The sequence below is a fragment of the Lampetra fluviatilis genome, chromosome 29 (assembly GCF_964198595.1).
Source record: "Lampetra fluviatilis chromosome 29, kcLamFluv1.1, whole genome shotgun sequence".
Classification (NCBI taxonomy): domain Eukaryota; kingdom Metazoa; phylum Chordata; class Hyperoartia; order Petromyzontiformes; family Petromyzontidae; genus Lampetra; species Lampetra fluviatilis.
The window spans coordinates 11,237,792-11,257,084 of NC_136303.1; the positions used below are offsets into that span (position 1 = coordinate 11,237,792).

Here is a 19,293-nt window from a genome sequence, read left to right on the forward strand (position 1 = left end):
AATATCCAAATATACAAGGTGCAGCATTTCTGAAAGCCCTGACACTGGAAGCCTTTTTTTGGATAAGCAAATAGATTATCGTTGTCGCCATTCGGGAGTTTTAGAGAGCCCCTCCGAGAGGGGATTTTGGCCCACTCTTCCATGCCGGCCAGACGTCTTCGAGAGGAAGTTGTACCCACACTTTACCCCACCACACGACACCTGCCGATCGACTAACTGCGGGCGGACCCCATTCATTGGCTGCTGCGCAGGCAGCGGCAGGGGGAGTAGAGAAAACTCCCCCCCCCCCCCCGTTCCCCCCCATTGCTTCAAATGCTGCAGCCGGCTGATCGAGCTGGCGACGTCAGGATTGCAAGTCCCAGTGCTACCACCCAACACGCCACGGCATCGATCAAAACTAAAATACCGTAAATCTAACGGCACGTCGGCCACCACGACCCAACTGCTTGCCTCTATGAAGCAACTTGCGCGGACGCACAGAAGAGTAGACTAAGCGCCCTCCAGAGGGGCTCTGTTAGAGCGTCCCTCTAGCAACCAAACAGACGCTCTCGAGTGGAGGCCCTTCGACCGACAGTGACGTGAGCGAAAAATTCCAGGGCTGCACCTTTAGTCTTAACTTACCGGACAATTATCTATGCGGTGTTTGTCATAGCGCGTTGTAGAGCACGTGAGCATGTTGTGAAACCACGGCCAAGCGGCGACGACACTAATCGGTGGCCATTCATCTCTCCTCGTAATTTTCTGGTAAGTCAAACACGCGTGCAAAAAAGCGCGCATCCATCTCTGTCATCTGGCGCCGGTTGCCCGCAAGCCCCAACCGCCACCCCGCGCGAAACCATCCCATTATTGCGCTCTCCACAGCTGCTGTCACCAATTAGCGCGGCCTTAAAACAATCACAGCAAACACGGATGAGAATGAGCACTTTCCGTGATGGTAATTGGTGCGTCTCGGTTGGCCCAGAATCCTAGGGGGGTCACGCGTGCGCTCTCACGTTTTAAACAAAGTTTGCCCGTGTGAACGCGCCCATCTCGAGTCTCCCATTAAGGTGCTCCAGAAACGGCAGGCGTGGTCCTTCTGAAGGGGAGACGTCCCGCCTTGCTTGCTGGAGCGCTTGTTTTCAGAAGTAAGCCACGGGGAACAATAAGGCGACGCCGCTTCTCTACGGTCGGCGCCTGAACAAAAAATTGTCTCGAAGCGACAGCTCTATCTCAATATTTGTGGCCAGGGAGAGGAGGGGGTCATCTTGGTGTCTGCTTGAAGATCGGTAACTTCAGAGCGTGGGTGCACGGTTAATCAGCAAATGTTTGAGACACTCACCTGCAGAATGTAGGACAGAAACAAGGTTGCTGACCTTGCCTGCGCGTATTTTTTTGCCCGAGTGAATAACGATGGTTGCCAGAAGTGGGCGACAGGTGCAAAGGTGATGGATTCGCAGCGCTTCGACTTCAAACACCGCAAGACTCATCCCTGTGATACGCCAACTCCTCGCACAAAATCAGAACTGAATGTACAATTCAAAGGCAGAGGATATCTTTGTATGCTCGGTTTGAAAAAAACATACCAAAGCACCATTTGCAAGTGAAGGCCACCGTCTCTGCACCATCGCAAACTTTACAAAACTTATCCAAACCCTTTAGCAGAGAGGAATATCTCGATAAGACTCTTTGTGCTCCACAGTGTCCCTGCAGCGCAGTGTACAGAGAATAACATTCATGGTCAAAGGTGTGCCATCCTTTGGCCCCCAATCCTGTCATGCCATAGATCAATAATATATAAACCGGCCCTGTCCTCTAAACCGGTGAAAAGCAAATTCTCGTTTTTCAAGCGGCAATTGGTATTCAAAATTAATATTCGAGAATTATGTTTTTTTACGTAGCTGCAGAACACGGAGAAAGGACGATAGTCAAGAACAAGGATGGAATGGTGTCTAAGGAGTGTGTCCATAGCGGAGACGGAGCAATTAAATCAGTCCGTGTGGCGCTAAGTGGATCATTACATCACTGGATTATAAGATACCAACGCACCATATGCAAGGTGTACAGGGAATGGCTCTAACTCCCGGCCACGTAGTTATACCCGGGCCCGCTCACCATCATACAGATCCTTAATGATTGTGAGCAGAGGGCCAGGGACTCCGAAAGCACGAAGAGCAACCCAGAGCCCAGGCCTCCTGATGGTATCATAGGCCTTGACCAGGTCAATAAAGCAGAAATGCAGGTCTTGTTGGAATTCCCTACACCTCTGCTGTAGCAGACGGACAGAAAATATGGCATCTGTGCAGGACCGCCATTTCCTGAAACTATATTGGGGCTCCGCAAGCCTCTCCTCAGCGTGGCTGGCAAGGCGGTGTTGAATAATCCTTGCCAGGTCCTTTCCCGGCAAACTGAGGAGTGAGATGCCCCTGTAGTTGTTCCAGTCTGTGTGGTCCCCCTTCTTAAAGAGGGGGACCACCAGGGCATCCTTCCAATCCTGTGGAACCCGTCCAGTGGTCCAGACTGTTGTCATTATGTCATGTCATGTAGGGCAGTCTGTCCACAAACGCCACCCTCCCTCAGCATTTCGCTTGGGAGATCATCTCTGCCTGGTGCCTTTCCTGGTCTCAGACTCTGGATCGCCTTCACTACTTCCTCAACAGATGGCACCTCAACCAGCCACTCACAGGGGGTGGCGACTTCTTCCTCCAATATTTGAGGCACCACAGCCTCAGCAGGGTCCTCCCCACTTTGTGCACGTTGTTTTCCTGGCTGAGGGATTTCCCCACAACACACTCACCCACTCACCCAGCCACTCACTCACCACAACGCAGGTCACAACAACACACTCACCCACCCACTCACCACAACACAGGGTCACACCAACACACTCACCCACCCACTCACCACACCGCAGGTCACAACAACACACTCACCCACCCACTCACCACACCGTAGGTGACAACAACAAACTCACCCACTCACTCACCCACTCACCACACCGCAGGTCACAACAACAAACTCACTCACCCACTCACCACACCGCAACGTCACACCAACACACTCACTCACCCACCCACTCACCACAACACAGGGTCACACCAACACACTCACCCACCCACTCACCACACCGTAGGTCACAACAACAAACTGACCCACTCACTCACCCACTCACCACACCGCAGGTTACAACAACACACTCACCCACTCACCCACCCACTCACCACACCGTAGGTTACAACAACACACTGCCCACTCACTCACCCACTCACCACACCGCAGGTCACAACAACGCACTCACCCACTCACCCACTCACTCACCACAACGTAGGTCACAACAACACACTCAACCACTCACCCACCCACTCACCATACCACAGGTCAGAACAACGCACTCACCCACCCACTCACCACAACGCAGGTCGCAACAACGCAGGTCACACCAACACACTCACCCACTCACCCACCCACCCACTCACCACACTGCAGGTCACAACAACACACTCACCCACTCACCACACCGCAGGTCACAACAACGCAGGTCACACCAACACACTCACCCACCCACCCACTCACCACACCGCAGGTCACAACAACACACTCACCCATCCACTCACCACACAACAGGTTAGAACAACACACTCACACACTCACCCACCCACTCACCACACCGCAGGTCACAGTAACTCACCCACCCACTCACCACACCGCAGGTAACAATAACACACTCACCCACTCACCCACCACACCACTTCTCTTTCAGCTTCTTCCCTCGTACTGCTCCACTTTGGAATCCCCTTTCCACCGTCTCTTATAATAACCTCGTTCATCAAGCCACGTGTTGCAAACTCTTTGTCTATTACAACTTTGATAGTGCTGCCGGCCGCTTGACGTTTTGGGACCTTGGTGCCCCGTGTTCAGAAAACTGTGATATTAAAAATTAAAAAGATCTCCCATCCCTAATGTCTCGAACCCCGAAAGCTCTAAAACTGTGAACACATTCAGTCTCCTCAAAACAATTACTACCCGCAAAAATCCCACTCCTTTCCCAAGACAAACGCAATCCACGTGCCCCACACTTCCATGCGGAGCATCTTACGACACAGTGGTATTTAGATGCATTGGACACCGAGGGTTGTACGGCAACTTAAAGCAATTAACCCACGTTTGAATGCTATGCTCTCATATTAACGCAACTGTTGTTGTTGCTGAAGTGGTTGAATTAAAGTGGTTGTCGATGTTTTTTTCTTACTGCTCAAAGTGAATGTCAAAATGGTTCAGTTGCACTGCCTCGCGACTCGAGTCTACGCATGTTAGAAACACGGTCGACATTTAATAATGCGGCAGCCAATGCAATTTTAACAATTTTATTCCATTGCCATGAAATTGGACAATCACCCAAAATGATTTGGTGGCATTAAAGTTATTCCAGACATCCCTGGGGCCACACATTAAAAAGAATAAAAAAAGGACACAATTCTAGTCCTTCTCTCTCCTATACCAGATAACTGTTGACCCTTAAAAAAACTTAAATCTAAGACTGACATTTAAATAAGTTAATTAATGAAGGGTGCCCATTTGCAGCCTGCAATGCATAGCTGATGATCCATGGCAAGCCATTACCAAGTCTGATAGAAATCAATTTCCCAGATTTTGGATTCAATTAAAGTGATAACTGGAATTACCTAAAAGAGCCGTTTGCACAAGTGATTAGCGCTGTTAGTCAGATTAAAAAGGTAGCAGTGCCTTGTTCTGTGCCATCCAGATATCTCAAGGAGCTCACAATGACTGCTCATGTTATCCTTACTTGCAAATGAAGTTCAAATTTAATTGCAAAGTCTCCTGCTGTGACAATCAACGCTGAGCTGAAAAACACTTTTCTTTTAAATGACACTATAAACGCGCAGATGCGGGGCAGTTAGAAGGGTGTGGGCACATTATATGAATAGTATTAACGGCTTCTGTGAAATAACTGCTCTATTTGTTATTTACTGTGGTGCCTTATCTGGAGATCTCTGCTCGCATTATGAAGATTAAATGAAGGTTAAATTCAAATCTCAGGCTGGGCTCCACTCAGCCCATCATCCCTCCAGGATCAATGAGATGAAAATCAATTTGTAGGAAGTAAACAATAGGTCTTCTAGGGAAAGACTGGTCCCCACCATATGAATGTGGAGTTTCGACCGCTGGCTCAAGGTCCAAGGAATGGAACGTAACGGGACGATGCGCACAGAGTAGATGAAGTGATTCAATCGATCCGTGCGCAGGTCTTCAGTGGATTGCGATATCTCAGAACCCGTGGGGAGACACGGTGACAGCTTGAGCGGAATTCATCCAGCGGTGAGTTGATCAATGGCTGATGACAATGGCTCAGCAATGGAAATGAGCACTGCCACGTTTGTACCTTGAGCATGCGGTCGTGTTAGTGTTGGCTTGGTGAAGCAGCAACACATTCTAAAGCCGGGTCTTTAGCTGGCGGCCCGCGGGCTGGGCGAGGCCTGTGAAGACTCTTGGAGCGGCCCCGTCAAGCAATGTCCCCCGAGAGATATAGCTCATGTAGACACGGTACACGTTCAGGACAACAGAGAGATAAACACGAGATATGGATGAGAGAGCTGTAAATTAGTGATATTCAAGTTCGATGAACAACAGCGATATGAGAGGCCTGGAGACGGGGTCACATGCGCAGATGTTATGACCCAACGACGTCATGTGATGTCATAACTTATGACGTCAGGTGGCCTGCCAGCACACCAATTTTACCATGTGGCCCTGCGAGAAAACATGATTGAAGAGCGCTGCTTTAAGGTGTAAAGCGAGCTCATACAATATACTATATGTCACGGCTGCAATCAAAGACCTCGCCGCCTTTACCATAAAGAAACCCCTCCACCTCTTTCCACAGTCAGACTTTGGCCTCAAGAGATCCAGTCGCTGCTCTGTCCCCCCACAACACCACACCACCTGCTCTTCGATGAACCCTACGCCGATGAAGCTTGTTTAAACTAAGCCATTGAACTATTTTTTATTTTACCAGGAAAGGCCCACTGAGCTGTACAGCTCTTTTTGAGAAGTGACCTTGGCCACAAACAATAGCTCAACGAATTGGCTTGTCGCATGGAAATGCATAGCAGCCAAATACACAAAACGGGTGTTTCTAAATGTGTTGGGAAAAACTGGATGACCTGGAGAAAAATCCAAGCGACCAGGGGGAGACCCTGCAAACTGCAAATATACCAGCGTCAGGGTCGAAATCGAATCCACAACCTCCTGTATACCAGGCGAGGTAGTTCACATATCCTGTCTTGTTGCAAACCACCGTTCTCATCTTAGCAAGTGTTGTCGCATGTCACTTGACCATACATTAAAAAACATCGGCGCAATGCATTTTTCAAAATGTGCCATTTCAAGCGAGCACCTGGCCACGGGGACCTCGTGTGATCCATTATGGATATAGGGATGACAACTCGCTCTTTCGTGTGTGATGAACAGGTAAAAAGCGGTGGTTTTAATAGTGTTCCGAAACACGGCAGCATTGTAGACTGGGCCCTTGAGGTGGAAGTTGTTGTCATGCAAACCAACCGTCGATCATGGACACACAAACTGACGTGAGATCAAGTACTCGATGCTTTTGATTGTGTTGAAACAAAAAGCAAACAAAGAAAACGGGTAACTCGCAGATGCATTCAGGGCCTGATACACAATCCTAACAATCACAGAATTTATCTGGGGAAAATAAAGACGAAAGACAAGAGAGGGTTAAATACACAGGAGCAGTGGTGTCTAATTCAATCGTGCAACCATCTAAAATTAATTTGCACGAACTTTAATTCTAACTGTGATAATTGAAAATGGAATTATATTTTCATTTAGCACATTAGAACATACCTGTGTGAAATTAGACAATTTGAGCATTTGTAATTAGATAAGTATTTTTTTTTGCCAAATTCAGATACAAAAATACTGGTGAAATATGACACCCTGAGAATACTTACTGAAACCCTTGCCCAAAGCCGTGGCCTAGCAAAAACAAAATACACATTTTTTTAAAATATCTTAACAATAAGCAGATCAGCAATACAATATGAAATATGCATATCTTACATGAAAAAAAACCATCCTTTCAATCACACAGCAATCGATTTTGTTATACGAATTAATTTCCCATACTTTTATAATTATTTTAGCGTAACATTTTGGCGGATCTCCACGTTTTTAAATATTTTCCTAAACAAAGCATCCCGTCGTGACATCACATCCTCACATCGACAGTCACACACCTAGCAACCAATGACATCACACGCGACGCGCGCGTCAACATCACGTTGTCTCCACGCTCGTGCCAGCGGTAGAAATTTTACATTCCTTTTGGCAGGAACCAGTCTATCCATACGACGACCACCGATGACTTCCCACCAAGCCACGCAACCTCCCGAGGCGGCGCTCATTCCGCGACTCGCGACGGGCGCTTTGGCAAGAGGTTGGCCTGGCGGACGGAGCGAGGGGGCGTTCCGTCGCGCTTGCCTACGCCGTGTTACAGAGGCCGTCGCCCGCTGCCGATCACGACGCCTCCATCGTGCAGGGACCCACCGTGACGCGTCTCGGCGCAGGTATCACGGACATCGTCCGCTCGCGTGCCCTCGCGTCCCCTCGCAGCAGAACGGATCCATCCACTGCAGATCGTGCGCTTTTCGTTTTGCTCCAGCTGTGGCCGATATGGATGGGTTCTTAAAAGAGCTTACACTGCAATGTGCTCAATTTCCTCCGCATCTGGCGCAAGTCAGATTTAAGCACGCGGAACAGGCCACTCTGCTCGCAATGAACGCAATCTCGAGTTGGCTTCAGATATGGGCACTCACGCTGGGCTGGAGACCATTACAAAGTCAACAGCTGCCTCAGCATCTCCTCTGATTCATTCATTTACGATCTAAGTTATTCAGATTTTAAAAAAATCGAGTTCATCTAAAACAAGTGGATGTATCATCATCAAATCGGCTCTTCTGCAAGTGCTGGATGGATTGTATTATCGCAGAATCGTGAGAGCTGGTGGCTTGAGGAGGCCTTCATCCAACAGTTGATTGTGGCGGATAATGATGATGATGTAAACCGATGATGTTTACTCTACTCCCCCCACGCCCAGTAAACAGATGTTCTTCCCATTATGCAGCGTCTTGGGATACAATTATTTCCAAATTTGCCAAAGTTTAACAATATGAAGTTGTCACATCTTTGATGCAAAATTAGATGTTGTGGCTTTGGATCGACAATGTCTGCAAACATTTCCCATTGAAAGTTATTTTGACAATGTGTTGATATGTTTTATGATTATGTTTGCTCACATGCCATTTCATGTATTCCCTCTGCGTTGTGTCAAAGTCAAATCAAAACGTCTCTCTGCTCAAGTGAGTCTGGGAAGATGCTCATCTTCATTTGCGAGCCTGAACCAGCTGCGAAAATTCAATCTTGCAATGGTGAGGAAAGGCCTCCTGAAAGCGTGACGACCATTGGCTTCATACACAACTGGTCCTTATTGACCCCCAGGAACATGGTCCGTTTTACCGACCAAAATTGGAATTAACAAACTTTCGAAGTGTGAGTTGAATGCCGTTACAGAAGCGCCACACATCCAAGCCGTGGCAAGTCATTTCACTGGAAATTATTGCCGACAAGTGGTGTGCGTTAACCACGTGGGATTTTTGTTCTAATTACTGTGCATGCCATTCGTTATAACGTTCCCGTGGACGCCTTGTCTCCAAACAAACTGTCTCCAGACTCCTGAGCAATCATGTCCTGACAACAACAGTGAATGTCAACTAAATCGCCTTGTTTATACGTTTTAGAATCACCGCTCACTCTGGTGCAGGCTGTCCCTGAACGAACTGGCACAACGAGCCGTCCGGCGTGCACGACGATGCCCACAATGGAGGTCTGGCGATCGGGAACCTGCGCTGGCCTCGGCAAATGTGATTCTAGGTGTCCCCTCTTGAACGGTTGTGATGAGATCTGATCTAGGGCACTTTAAGATGCCGAGGCATCGTTAAGTGCCCTTAACATTTTACTATTTTGTATTATAAAACGATATTATTTTTCCCAATTTGAACATTGAGGGCAGCGGTCATAGGAATTACTGTGGCTTAGGATAGGAACTCAGGTAAATGTCTGATTTCTAAAGCACAGCACCAGGAAAAGATGCACAGAGGATGTCTTCAATGCCTCCACTGAAGTTCCAAGGTTCACAACGCAGGCCACCAGTCTGGCCAGGATTTCCACCGTCACCTCCACACCTTACACTACAAATTAGTTTCACCTAATTTTGTTTTGCTTGCACAGCTGCCGAGTACATAGCTCAACGAAGTAGCTCATCATGTAAAAATGTAAAGCAGCCAAATACTCTAAACGTAAGTTGTTTCTAAATGTAGAGGGAAAAATTGAAGAACCCAGAGGAAAATCCACGCGACCACGGCAAGAGCATGCAAAACTCCAAATATACAGGGTTGGGATCGAAAGGGCAACCTCCTGCATACCAGGCAAGGGATTTATCATCTTGCCACTGACTGGCAGTACGTGTGGTGAACACAGTGTGGATGAGACGAAACATGGCATGGGGGTGGGTGGGGACGCAACACTTTGTACAGTGGCACAGTTGCACGTTAAGGTCCTCCACCCAGTAAACGCTGCATGGATTGTGGCGATACCGCCAGGACGTGCGCGGACGGTGCACTTGTCATCGGTGATGCCTCTGATGGCTTGGGGCTTTGCCACAGTGGCAAGTTTGGCGATTCTCTTGACTTGCCGCTTCATGGAACAAAGTGGAACGACGCCGCCGCACGCTCCCGTGCCGAGTCCCAGCGTGGTCTCAGCGTGGTCCCGCAGCCGTCGTGAGAGATAAATAATCTCCCGGCACTTCCAGACGACACAGTGAGTCTGGGAGACCTAATCCTCAACATTCCCAGCCATGGCAGGCTGTCCATCGCAGCGTGGTGAGTTAAATACCGTGCAGCCGTAAGGGTGTGATCAGTGTGTGTAAGGGGCAGGAGGGAGAGAGGGAGCATTGTGTAATGAAATTACACGCATGTAATCGTGTTTATACTTTGGGCGAGTGTGCATATACGAAGACAGCTGAGTGAACAAGACAACCTTAATTCGTGGCGTCTTAAAAAAAGAAATTAAGGAAATGAAACTGGTGAAACTGTATCTAATTTAATCAAATGTGAAGTCCTTTAATTACTTTCCTCGCCAATGTCCTTTGATTCAATTCAATGTCCTTTAGGGAGGTTTAGAGCAAATGGAGATTCATCATCTCTTTCTAATTGAGGCCTGGCAATTCTCAATACAGTCACTTGGGTCATCATGGTAAATTTAAATCACTGGATTGGGGTCATGGGACTAAACACATAGTGGCCTACTTTTTGCAAATTATACAATGTGACCTTTACAGTCATCTCTACATCAGACCACTAGGGCTGCCAGGATATCATTCTTCATTAAACGATACGATGTCAAGTTTCACGATATGAAGATTATCGGATTATTGGTTCTGCATAACCTTGTAACTGTATTTCGCATTTTTATTGCTTTGTTTTGTGCTTTGCACGGTTAACGATTTACTTAAGCGCCTTTCAGCTACAGCTCACTCGACATCAGCCAGTAAAACGTCTTCTAATAATTTGCGCCTTTAAAATCAATAACGCTTGTAATGGGCATGCTGACAGTAACACAAATAATAAGAATAATAATTAAATAAATGTGCAAACTATAACGACGAAAACACGATATAACCGCCATGCCATCATTTACACCACGAAACTTTCTTCAAACCACTTGTTTCATGGGCAATAGGTATTTATTGAGGACTGTAATTGTTGTGTTTGTCATTTCGTAAAGATTTTGTCTCGAAATATAATCGAAAATTTTTTTATCGTAATATCACAAGCATTATATTTTGCTAAAGGGACGATGCGGTTAGAGTGGACCCTTCACCAAATAACCACGACCCCACAGAGCACACACTCTGGTATAATAGTTCAATGTGTAATGCGAGCGTAAATGGGGTTGCTGCTGGACTCTGGACCAATCACACGAGCCGGGGTATTGGGGGCGGAGAGCCCGGTATGGGGGGCGTGTGAGAGGGGCCGCCGTTCACCTCGACTCCAATGGGAAGCGAGGTAAATGGAGGTGGAGCCAGCAGGGCAGTATGGGAAGGCCGGATCTGACGATCCGGAAGGGAGGAGTCAGGGTCACGTGGGAGAGATGATATAGAGGGGAGCCCGGAAGAGATCGAGGCCAGTTGATGGAGTGAAGAGGCGGGACCACGTTGGGTGGCCGCCGCGCCATCAGCCACGTGGCTGATGGGGTTTCGGCACACCGTCGGCCAGCAGTGTGCGGAGTGGGAGAAGGAGCTGACGGAGGAGCGTGCGGGGCACGCGAGAGGAGCGTGCACGGCACGCGAGAGGAGCGTGCGTGGCACGCGAGAGGAGCGTGCGGGGAACGCGAGAGGAGCGTGCGTGGGACGCGAGAGGAGACGCTGGTCCCTTGTCCGGACCAGCGGGGTGTGAGGACGAGTGGAGGAGCTGAGGAGGAAGCGCGTGCGGGGGCGCGCGCGAGACAACGCTGGTCCATGGAGGAGACCAGTTGGGTGTGGAGAAGAACCTGAATAAAAGACAAGCGGAGACCAACAGTGCCTGACGGAGTCTTTTATTGCAAATGTAACTAAAACTAATTGGGGTAATCTCGGTGTCAAAAGTGGAACGAGATGTCGAAACATCTCAAGAAAAATAATATACCTGCACCATCTTCAGAAGACGAAGAGGACCTTCCTCCGGCGGTAGGGGTCCCGACCATGGAAGGCGTGGGCGAAGTGGCAGCGAGCAACACGACAGGAGTACAAGATGTCATCGGGGCGGCCGGGCCGTCTGCGTCGAAGGGCGCCGAGGACGGCTAGCGACACGTGGCAGTCCAGCTTCATTTGCTGCGGGCCTTCGAGTGGGGAGCCTTCGGGTGGGGCCGAGCCGTCCACCATTGGGGCCTTTGCGACGCTTCCCGCCCTCCCCGACATGCGGCAGGACGCCGCCATCTTGGGTGTGGTCGTGGACGAATGGCGGGAAGCCGCCATCTTGTCGCCGCCACGGCGGGAAGCCGCCGCCATCTTGAACATCGCGGCGAAGAGGCTGCCATGCGCTGCCATCTCGGAGGCGCCGCGTGGTGTGCATCCTGCTGCTGAGCAGCTGTTTTGCGGGAAGGAGCCGCAAGGAGAGGGCGCCGACGCTGCTGCTGCCGGGACGGGAGCACCCCCGTCCTGACTCGTGTGCGAGACACCGGAGCAGTCGCAGGAGGATGCTGCGCTCACCGTCCGAGTTCTTCGAGGCTTCTCAAGTCACCACCCTGCTGTCCTCTGCTCGCTGCAGCCATGGGCGAGTCGTCACGATATGCACCCGGCCCTAACACACACCTCACCCATCTTGCTTGTGCCGGGGTGCGATTGTTGTATGTCTCGAGCGTGCGGAGCGCAGGTCGGGATGTGTGTGTGTGTGTGAGGATGGACGGGCTGTCTGCTTGTGTTGCTCTGTGTCAAATAGTGGTTATGCGTTGCGGCATGGGGATGTTATCTTGATGGCGAGGTTAATTATTAATTCGGTTGCGTCGAGTGTCCCGCGCTGTTACCATCCCGTGGGTTGCTGTGTGCGACGTGGTTATTTTAATGATTTTTTTTGCTGCACGGTGCGACAGGGTTAACGGTGTGTTGTCTGCCGCAGCTCTACTTGCGATTGTGCATAATGTACGACCTGTGTGTAACTTTGCTGCTTGTAATCGCGATATGCTGACTGCATGTACTGTATAGACTGTCTTTCTGTACGGATACGGAGTGCGGTGCATTGTTTTGACCATTGGGTTTGGGATTGTTATTAGTTGTGCGTACCTGTTCGGAAATTGGTCAATTCGGGGGGGACCCTAAATTTTGGTTGTATGGGTGTTCGTGCACATGAGATTGCATGTGTCTTCATAGTAAATTGCGAGTGTTGAGGGATGGGGCCATAAATTGCCGCCAAGTGGCGTCGCTCTTTCCATTGATTGCATGCGGCCAGGGGTTGCATTGCGAGTTGGTGTGTATGAGCAATGCGTCTTGGTCAACTATGGGTTAAAAATTCCCCCGATACAACTGCTGTGCGCAACGAGCTGCGGCTATGCGTCCTATCGTTGGGGGTTGTTAAAACGTGACAGGGGATGTGTGTTGTGACCCCCAGCAAGGGGCAGCTGGGGTGCACGCACGGGGGAAAACTGCCGACGTGGTCGCACGTTGGGCCGCCATTTTGGCTAGCGCGGCAAATCGCGGGGATGCGCTCGGCGCATGGGGCCGCCATTTTGAGCATGCGCGGGAAATCGCGGGGATGCGCTCGGCGCATGGGGCCGCCATTTTGAGCGCGCGCGGGAAATCGCGGGGATGCGCTTGGCGCAGGGGGCCGCCATTTTGAGCGCAGGGGGGAAAACCTCCGTGGGGCGCTTCGCGCGTGCCGCCACCATTTTGAGTATATACGTCGAGCGGCGGGGATGTGGTTATGGATATCATCCCTTGACGCTCGTGTTGCGCTCTAACTTGTGTGCGTGCATTGCGTGTTGTGCGCAATGCTGGCGTGTTGGCGCCCATCGGGGTAACAGGAGCATAGTGGCCCATGTCTGACTAAGGGGGGGCGTGGGTTCTATTCTGGGGCAAATATTTCACCAGTATACGCCTGCCATTGTTGAGTGGGTGATGCACGAGTTGTGGTCACATCGGCCTATGGCCGATGGCTGATGGCTGACCTGACAGCCCGGAGGCGAGACACTCCGTGGTATGTCTCAAACTAATGGGCCGTGTGCTCATATGGCTCGGGGAGTCGGGGTTCCGTCGTGCGGTGGCAGACTGTGAACCTGGTGGGCCGGGGGCTCACGGAATTCAGAAGTAGAGGTTGCGTTACGTGGCAGCGAACGGGGAGACCTGGCTAGCATGGGGCGGGGATTCCCCTTGCGGGTCCTCCAGCGGGAAGGGCCGCGGACTTGTTCCGCTCTGGGTTATGACGTTATTTAATGTATAAGGGAACATTGCCCCGTGGGGGGGTCGATGGGGTCTGGCCTTGCCAAGGGATGAACCTTCCCTTGTCTGTAAAGCGTCAGACTATAAGATGCTGGGGTGTGTCCATTGGTGATGGGATAGTACGGGATGGAGCGTGGCTGAGTTGTTGCGATGTGCCATTGCCTCGTCCCCGAAATTGCACTGGCCGAGTGTATGGCCAGTGGACGTTGCTGTGGTTGGATAACCACGGTGTGGGCGAAGGCAAGTTAAATGTTGCCACTGGGGAGCGTGGCTCTCTCCATGCGAGGGTGTGCGGCCGGGGGCTGTGTTGCGAGTGACAGTGGGTAGATGCTGTGTATGTGAGATGTCTGTGCTGGTCCTCAAGGGAGGACTGCTGATGGGCAAGAGCAGGAAATGTTTTGTTGTCACGTGTAAATAATATTTTTTAGTTAAAATGTGAATACTGGGGCATCCATTGCGTCGATTTTTGGGTATTTATTGGGGTTCTCTTTACGCGGGCCGGATTTCGATCATCTCCACTACCCTGGGGCCAGGTGGCTGTCGTGTACGACATGCAGATGTGCAATCTTAATTTGGAGCTTTCGTGACTGCAGGAATTACTTTTTGGTTCTTTCGGTAAAGTCACGTAGAAGGAAAATAATAAAATATGTGCGTTTCGTTGTGCTGTGCCTCAAGGGGTTGGGTTCTCCTTTTCGTCACAGATCTCCGACGCCTGCCACACTGGGTGTCACCGGTTGTGCTAACCCAGGGGTGGGCAAACTTTTTCACTCGCGGCCCCCAATGGGTTCTAAAATTTGACAGAGGGGCCGGGCCAGGAACAGATGGGTGGAGTGTTTGTGTGAACTAATATAAATGACATGTAAAAATCATTACATGAAATGATTTGGCCTTTAACAGGTAGCAAAGCATTTATTTGCAAGGAAATTTAACAAATTGCAATACCTACGTGACTTTACTGAAAAAACCTAAGAATATGAATTGCACGAACATGAACAATACAAAAACATGTTGTAACGTGACTGATGAAACATCATGAAAACATCTGAGGCCTGCGCCCAAACCAATTACCTCACTTTAACGTTTTTATTATCTACTATAACAGCTTAGTGCAGCCACCCAGGCTGTGTGATGGAGATTTGGCTCCAACTTCGCTGCAGCAACAGATCATCACTTTCAGTTTCAGTGGGAACAGTGTTGTTGATCTCCCATTCTTGCCAGTGCATCCAAGTCTGGAGTTATTTTGGTTGTGGCAATTCTCAGGATATATCTGAGGTGCTGATCCGTTAACTTTGATCTGTGACGGGCTTTGTTGGCGTTCATGACGCTGAATGTCTGCTCACACACATAAGTCGAGCCAAACAAAGTCAATATCTTCTGTGCAGTCCTCCGGAGGTTTGGAAACGTGGCTCTGTTAAGTGAAGCATATAAGTCATTCAGTTTAACAGAGTTGAACTTCTCCCTTAGGACGGAGTCAGACTGAAGATCTATCAGTTCCAACTGCAGCTCCTGTGGTGCTGTTTCAGGGTCTTGTGACAGGGGACAGGACACCAGCTGAAGTGACTGTTCAATGTTTTCGAAATCAGAGAACCTACGGCATAATTCTCCGTCCAGGTCCTCAAGCGATTTGCTGTATTTTTTTGCGTTTCGCGGTGCCTCTTCCTGCATGGCAAGTGTGGGGAAATGAGCGAAAGATTTGTTCGCAATTTGTCCGGAGAACAAAGTGAGCTTGGATTTGAAGGCTTTCACATGTTTGTACATGTCGTGAACAAACTGATCTTTCCCCTGCAGTTTCACATTCAGCTCATTCATGTGTGAAAATATGTCCACAGCAAACACAAAGTCACTAAAGTCAGTTCTTGTCGCTTAGCTCAGGGAATTCGTCAGATTTCCCCATCAACTCCAAAAATGTGATGATGTCCTCTTTCAGCTCCCACACTCGTTGTAACACTTTCCCCAAACTTAACCAGCGGACACGAGAGTGGTACAGCAAGTCCTGATGATCCGCATCAGTTTCCTCCAGGAACATAATAAACTGACGGTGCTGAAGTCCCCTTGCTCGTATAAAGTTCACAAGTTTTACGACTAGATTCACGACATGATTAAGCTGCAATACAGACTTACACAGGGATTCCTGATGGATGATGCAGTGAAGGAAAATAAGATCCTGGACAGGGTGTTCCTCTTTCACTTTATCCTGGATTATTTTCAGCAGCCCAACATTTTTTCCAGTTAAATTTGGCGATCCATCCGTTGTGACATTGACAAGTTTACTCCAAGGTAGCTTCATTCTTTCAATGACAGCAGATACCTGGTTATACAAGTCCTCTCCCCGCGTTGTTCCTTTCAGGGACTCAATGGTCAAAAACTCCTCTGTTATCGCAAAACTGTCGTCAATGCCTCGGATAAAAATGAGGAGCTGAGCAGTGTATTTTACGTCCGTACTTTCATCCAGTGCTAGTGAATATAATTCAAAGGAATCAGACTTTTTGTTTAATTGACTGGCTATATTTTTATCAATCAGTTCCACACGGCGAGTCACAGTCCTGCGTGATAAACTGACTTTTTCAAATTTGCTTTTGATCTCCGGACACAAGATGTCTGCTGTCTGTACCATGTATTCTTTTACAAACTTGCCTTCGGAGAAAGTGGTAATGAGTGGTAATGTTGGTGAGAAGAAGTTTTTAAAGAAAATTTTAATCGAAGTGAAGAAGGAAATTATTGAAAAATTTGTATAATTAATGATTTTTCAAACTTTAATTATGTTTTCTGTGCTTAAAACTCTTTAAAAAACTGTGGGGTCTAGAACGGACTCGTGAAATTCGGAGAGAACTCGGAGTTAAGTTTTGTTTGTTTTGTTGAATTACACAAAGTGCGCCATCTAATGGGGAAATGGGGCATTACAGGAGGAACGTAAAATTTTATTTAATAATAATATTTGGACAAGTTCGGCACATTCCTGGTTTATGCGCGTCGGCCGTTCTTGCGTGTCGGTTAACGTTGTTGTGCATTGCTTTCCATTCCTTAATTCTTCTTGCTTGTTGCGCGGAGGATTTGCCGATGTTCCGTACCAGATCCTGATCCCTTCCCTTTCGTTAATTGTGTTTGTCGTTGTACTCTCCGTTGTGTATGGGGTGATTCCTGATTGTGATGCCGTCGCTCGCATTATTTTATCCTATTGCAGCCGGGACGGCTGGATTTTTCATCGGGGGGGGGGGGGGGTCATGTAATGCGAGCGTAAATGGGGTTGCTGCTGGACTCTGGACCAATCACACGGGCCGGGGTATTGGGGGCGGAGCCCGGTATGGGAGGCGTGTGAGAGGGGCCGCCGTTCACCTCGGCTCCAATGGGAAGCGAGGTGAATGGAGGTGGAGCCAGCAGGGCAGTATGGGAAGGCCGGATCTGACGATCCGGAAGGGAGGAGTCAGGGTCACGTGGGAGAGATGATATAGAGGGGACCCCGGAAGAGATCGAGGCCAGTTGATGGAGTGAAGAGGGGGGACCACGTTGGGTGGCCGCCGCGCCATCAGCCATGTGGCTGATGGGGCTTCGGCACACCGTCGGCCAGCGGTGTGCGGAGCGGGAGAAGAAGCTGACGGAGGAGCGTGCGGGGCATGCGAGAGGAGCGTGCGTGGCACGCGAGAGGAGCGTGCGTGGCACGCAAGAGGAGACGCTGGTCCCTTGTCAGGACCAGCGGGGTGTGAGGACGAGTGGAGGAGCTGAGGAGGAAGCGCATGCGGGGGCGCGCGTGAGACGATGCTGGTCCATGGAGGAGACTAGTGGGGTGCGGAGAAGAACCTGAATAAAAGACAAGCGGAGACCAGCAGTGCCTGACGGAGTCTTTTATTACAAATGTAACTAAAACTAATTGGGATAATCTCGGTGCTATAATGAAGAGCCAGAAACCTCAAAACACCGCACATCATGTTTGTGCTTTTCCCTTTTCTCGCGGTGTTCTCGCCAATCGCGTCGCGTTTACGCGGGGTTGCTGGCTTCGGCTAGGTGTGGGGGTTCAAGCCCCCAAACCCACTGCCGCCTGACTCCAAGGCGACTCTTGCCTGGACCACTCGGCTATCAAGGAACCCAGTACGCCGTCGACTAAGCCGTGGCGAAACACGACTCACGTTACCCATTCTTAGCTGCGCGCAGACAGCCCAAACAACCCGGCTCCATTGTCCAGCGGCATTTACCGAAAGTGGCACGGTAGATTGTAGGCAACGTGAAAATTACATAGAAACCCTTAACGGTATACCTGAGGGGAATAACAAATTTTTTTTTACATAGAGTGGATTGACAAAATTATCGTCGGTGATTGACACGTGAATGGAGAAGCCTTGGAGCTGTGACTGCTGCAACTGCAGCTGAGGAGAATGAGGACCCATTGAGGATACAATGCGCTGTGATTCCTGCCCTGAGAGCCGCGTGCATGGTGAACTGCTGAGCGGTCAAGAGTAAGGTCGCTCTGCCTCACTGATAGCGAAGAAGCTTTGGCCACGCTTTCAATAAAAACATCGATAAACACATTTTTTTTTTATTTTACCAGGTCAGGCCCACCGAGCTACATAAAGCTCTGGTTCAGAAGCGACCTGGCCACAAATGAAAGCTCAATGAAAGTCGCTTATCATGTGGAAATAGAAAGCAGCCAAATGCTCTAAAAACATGTTGATTCTGAATGTGTGGAGGGGAAAACCAGAGGACCCGAAGAAGAATCCACACGGCCATGGGGAGCATATCCAAACTCAAAATATACAGCAGCAGGCGTCAGGGTTGGGATTGACCGACGACTTCCTGCATACCAGGCGAGTAGTTAACATCTCGCCACCGCGGCACCCAAAACACTTTCGACAGCAACAGTAGCAGATTCATATTGAAGGTTTTAACGCTTTAATGGTTAACGACACTCCATGTACTGCACGTCTCAAAATCTAATGATTCCGACACAAATAAAGACAAGGATGTTCCTCTGCTTTTAAACGATACACAATGTACAGGCCTTTGTTATTCCACTGATGGATAAAGACCTCTCCACGCCGTTTCAGTAATGGGGTGGTCTGACCATACTTCACCACGTTGGCCAATGTGAGTTGGATGTGACGAGAAGGACCGGTTTCAGATATTTGCCACCGATGTTATCCGCAGCCTGCAATCGAATAGCTCCAGTCCCCGGATTCATGCCGCAATGCGCTAACCACTGCGCCACCACTCCACCGCCCCTCTGCTGTACTCTGTACACAAACTAAAAACTCGACGTAAAT

General features: G+C 49.4%; 1 protein-coding gene across 3 annotated transcripts in view; it reads right to left on the minus strand.

The window, feature by feature from the left end:
* The window catches only part of ACAD8 (acyl-CoA dehydrogenase family member 8), a 600,270-nt gene that overhangs the window by 448,150 nt on the left and 132,827 nt on the right, over positions 1-19,293 (minus strand). Inside the window, exon 1 of one of the 3 annotated variants that reach the window (XM_078870133.1) lies at positions 7,564-7,653. The exons of the other annotated variants lie outside the window; for them this stretch is intronic. Coding sequence (XP_078726259.1) covers positions 7,564-7,596 — 33 coding nt within the window. The 5' untranslated portion in view covers positions 7,597-7,653. Of the gene's footprint in view, positions 1-7,563; positions 7,654-19,293 lie in introns of those variants that run through there. 3 annotated transcript variants of the gene reach the window in all.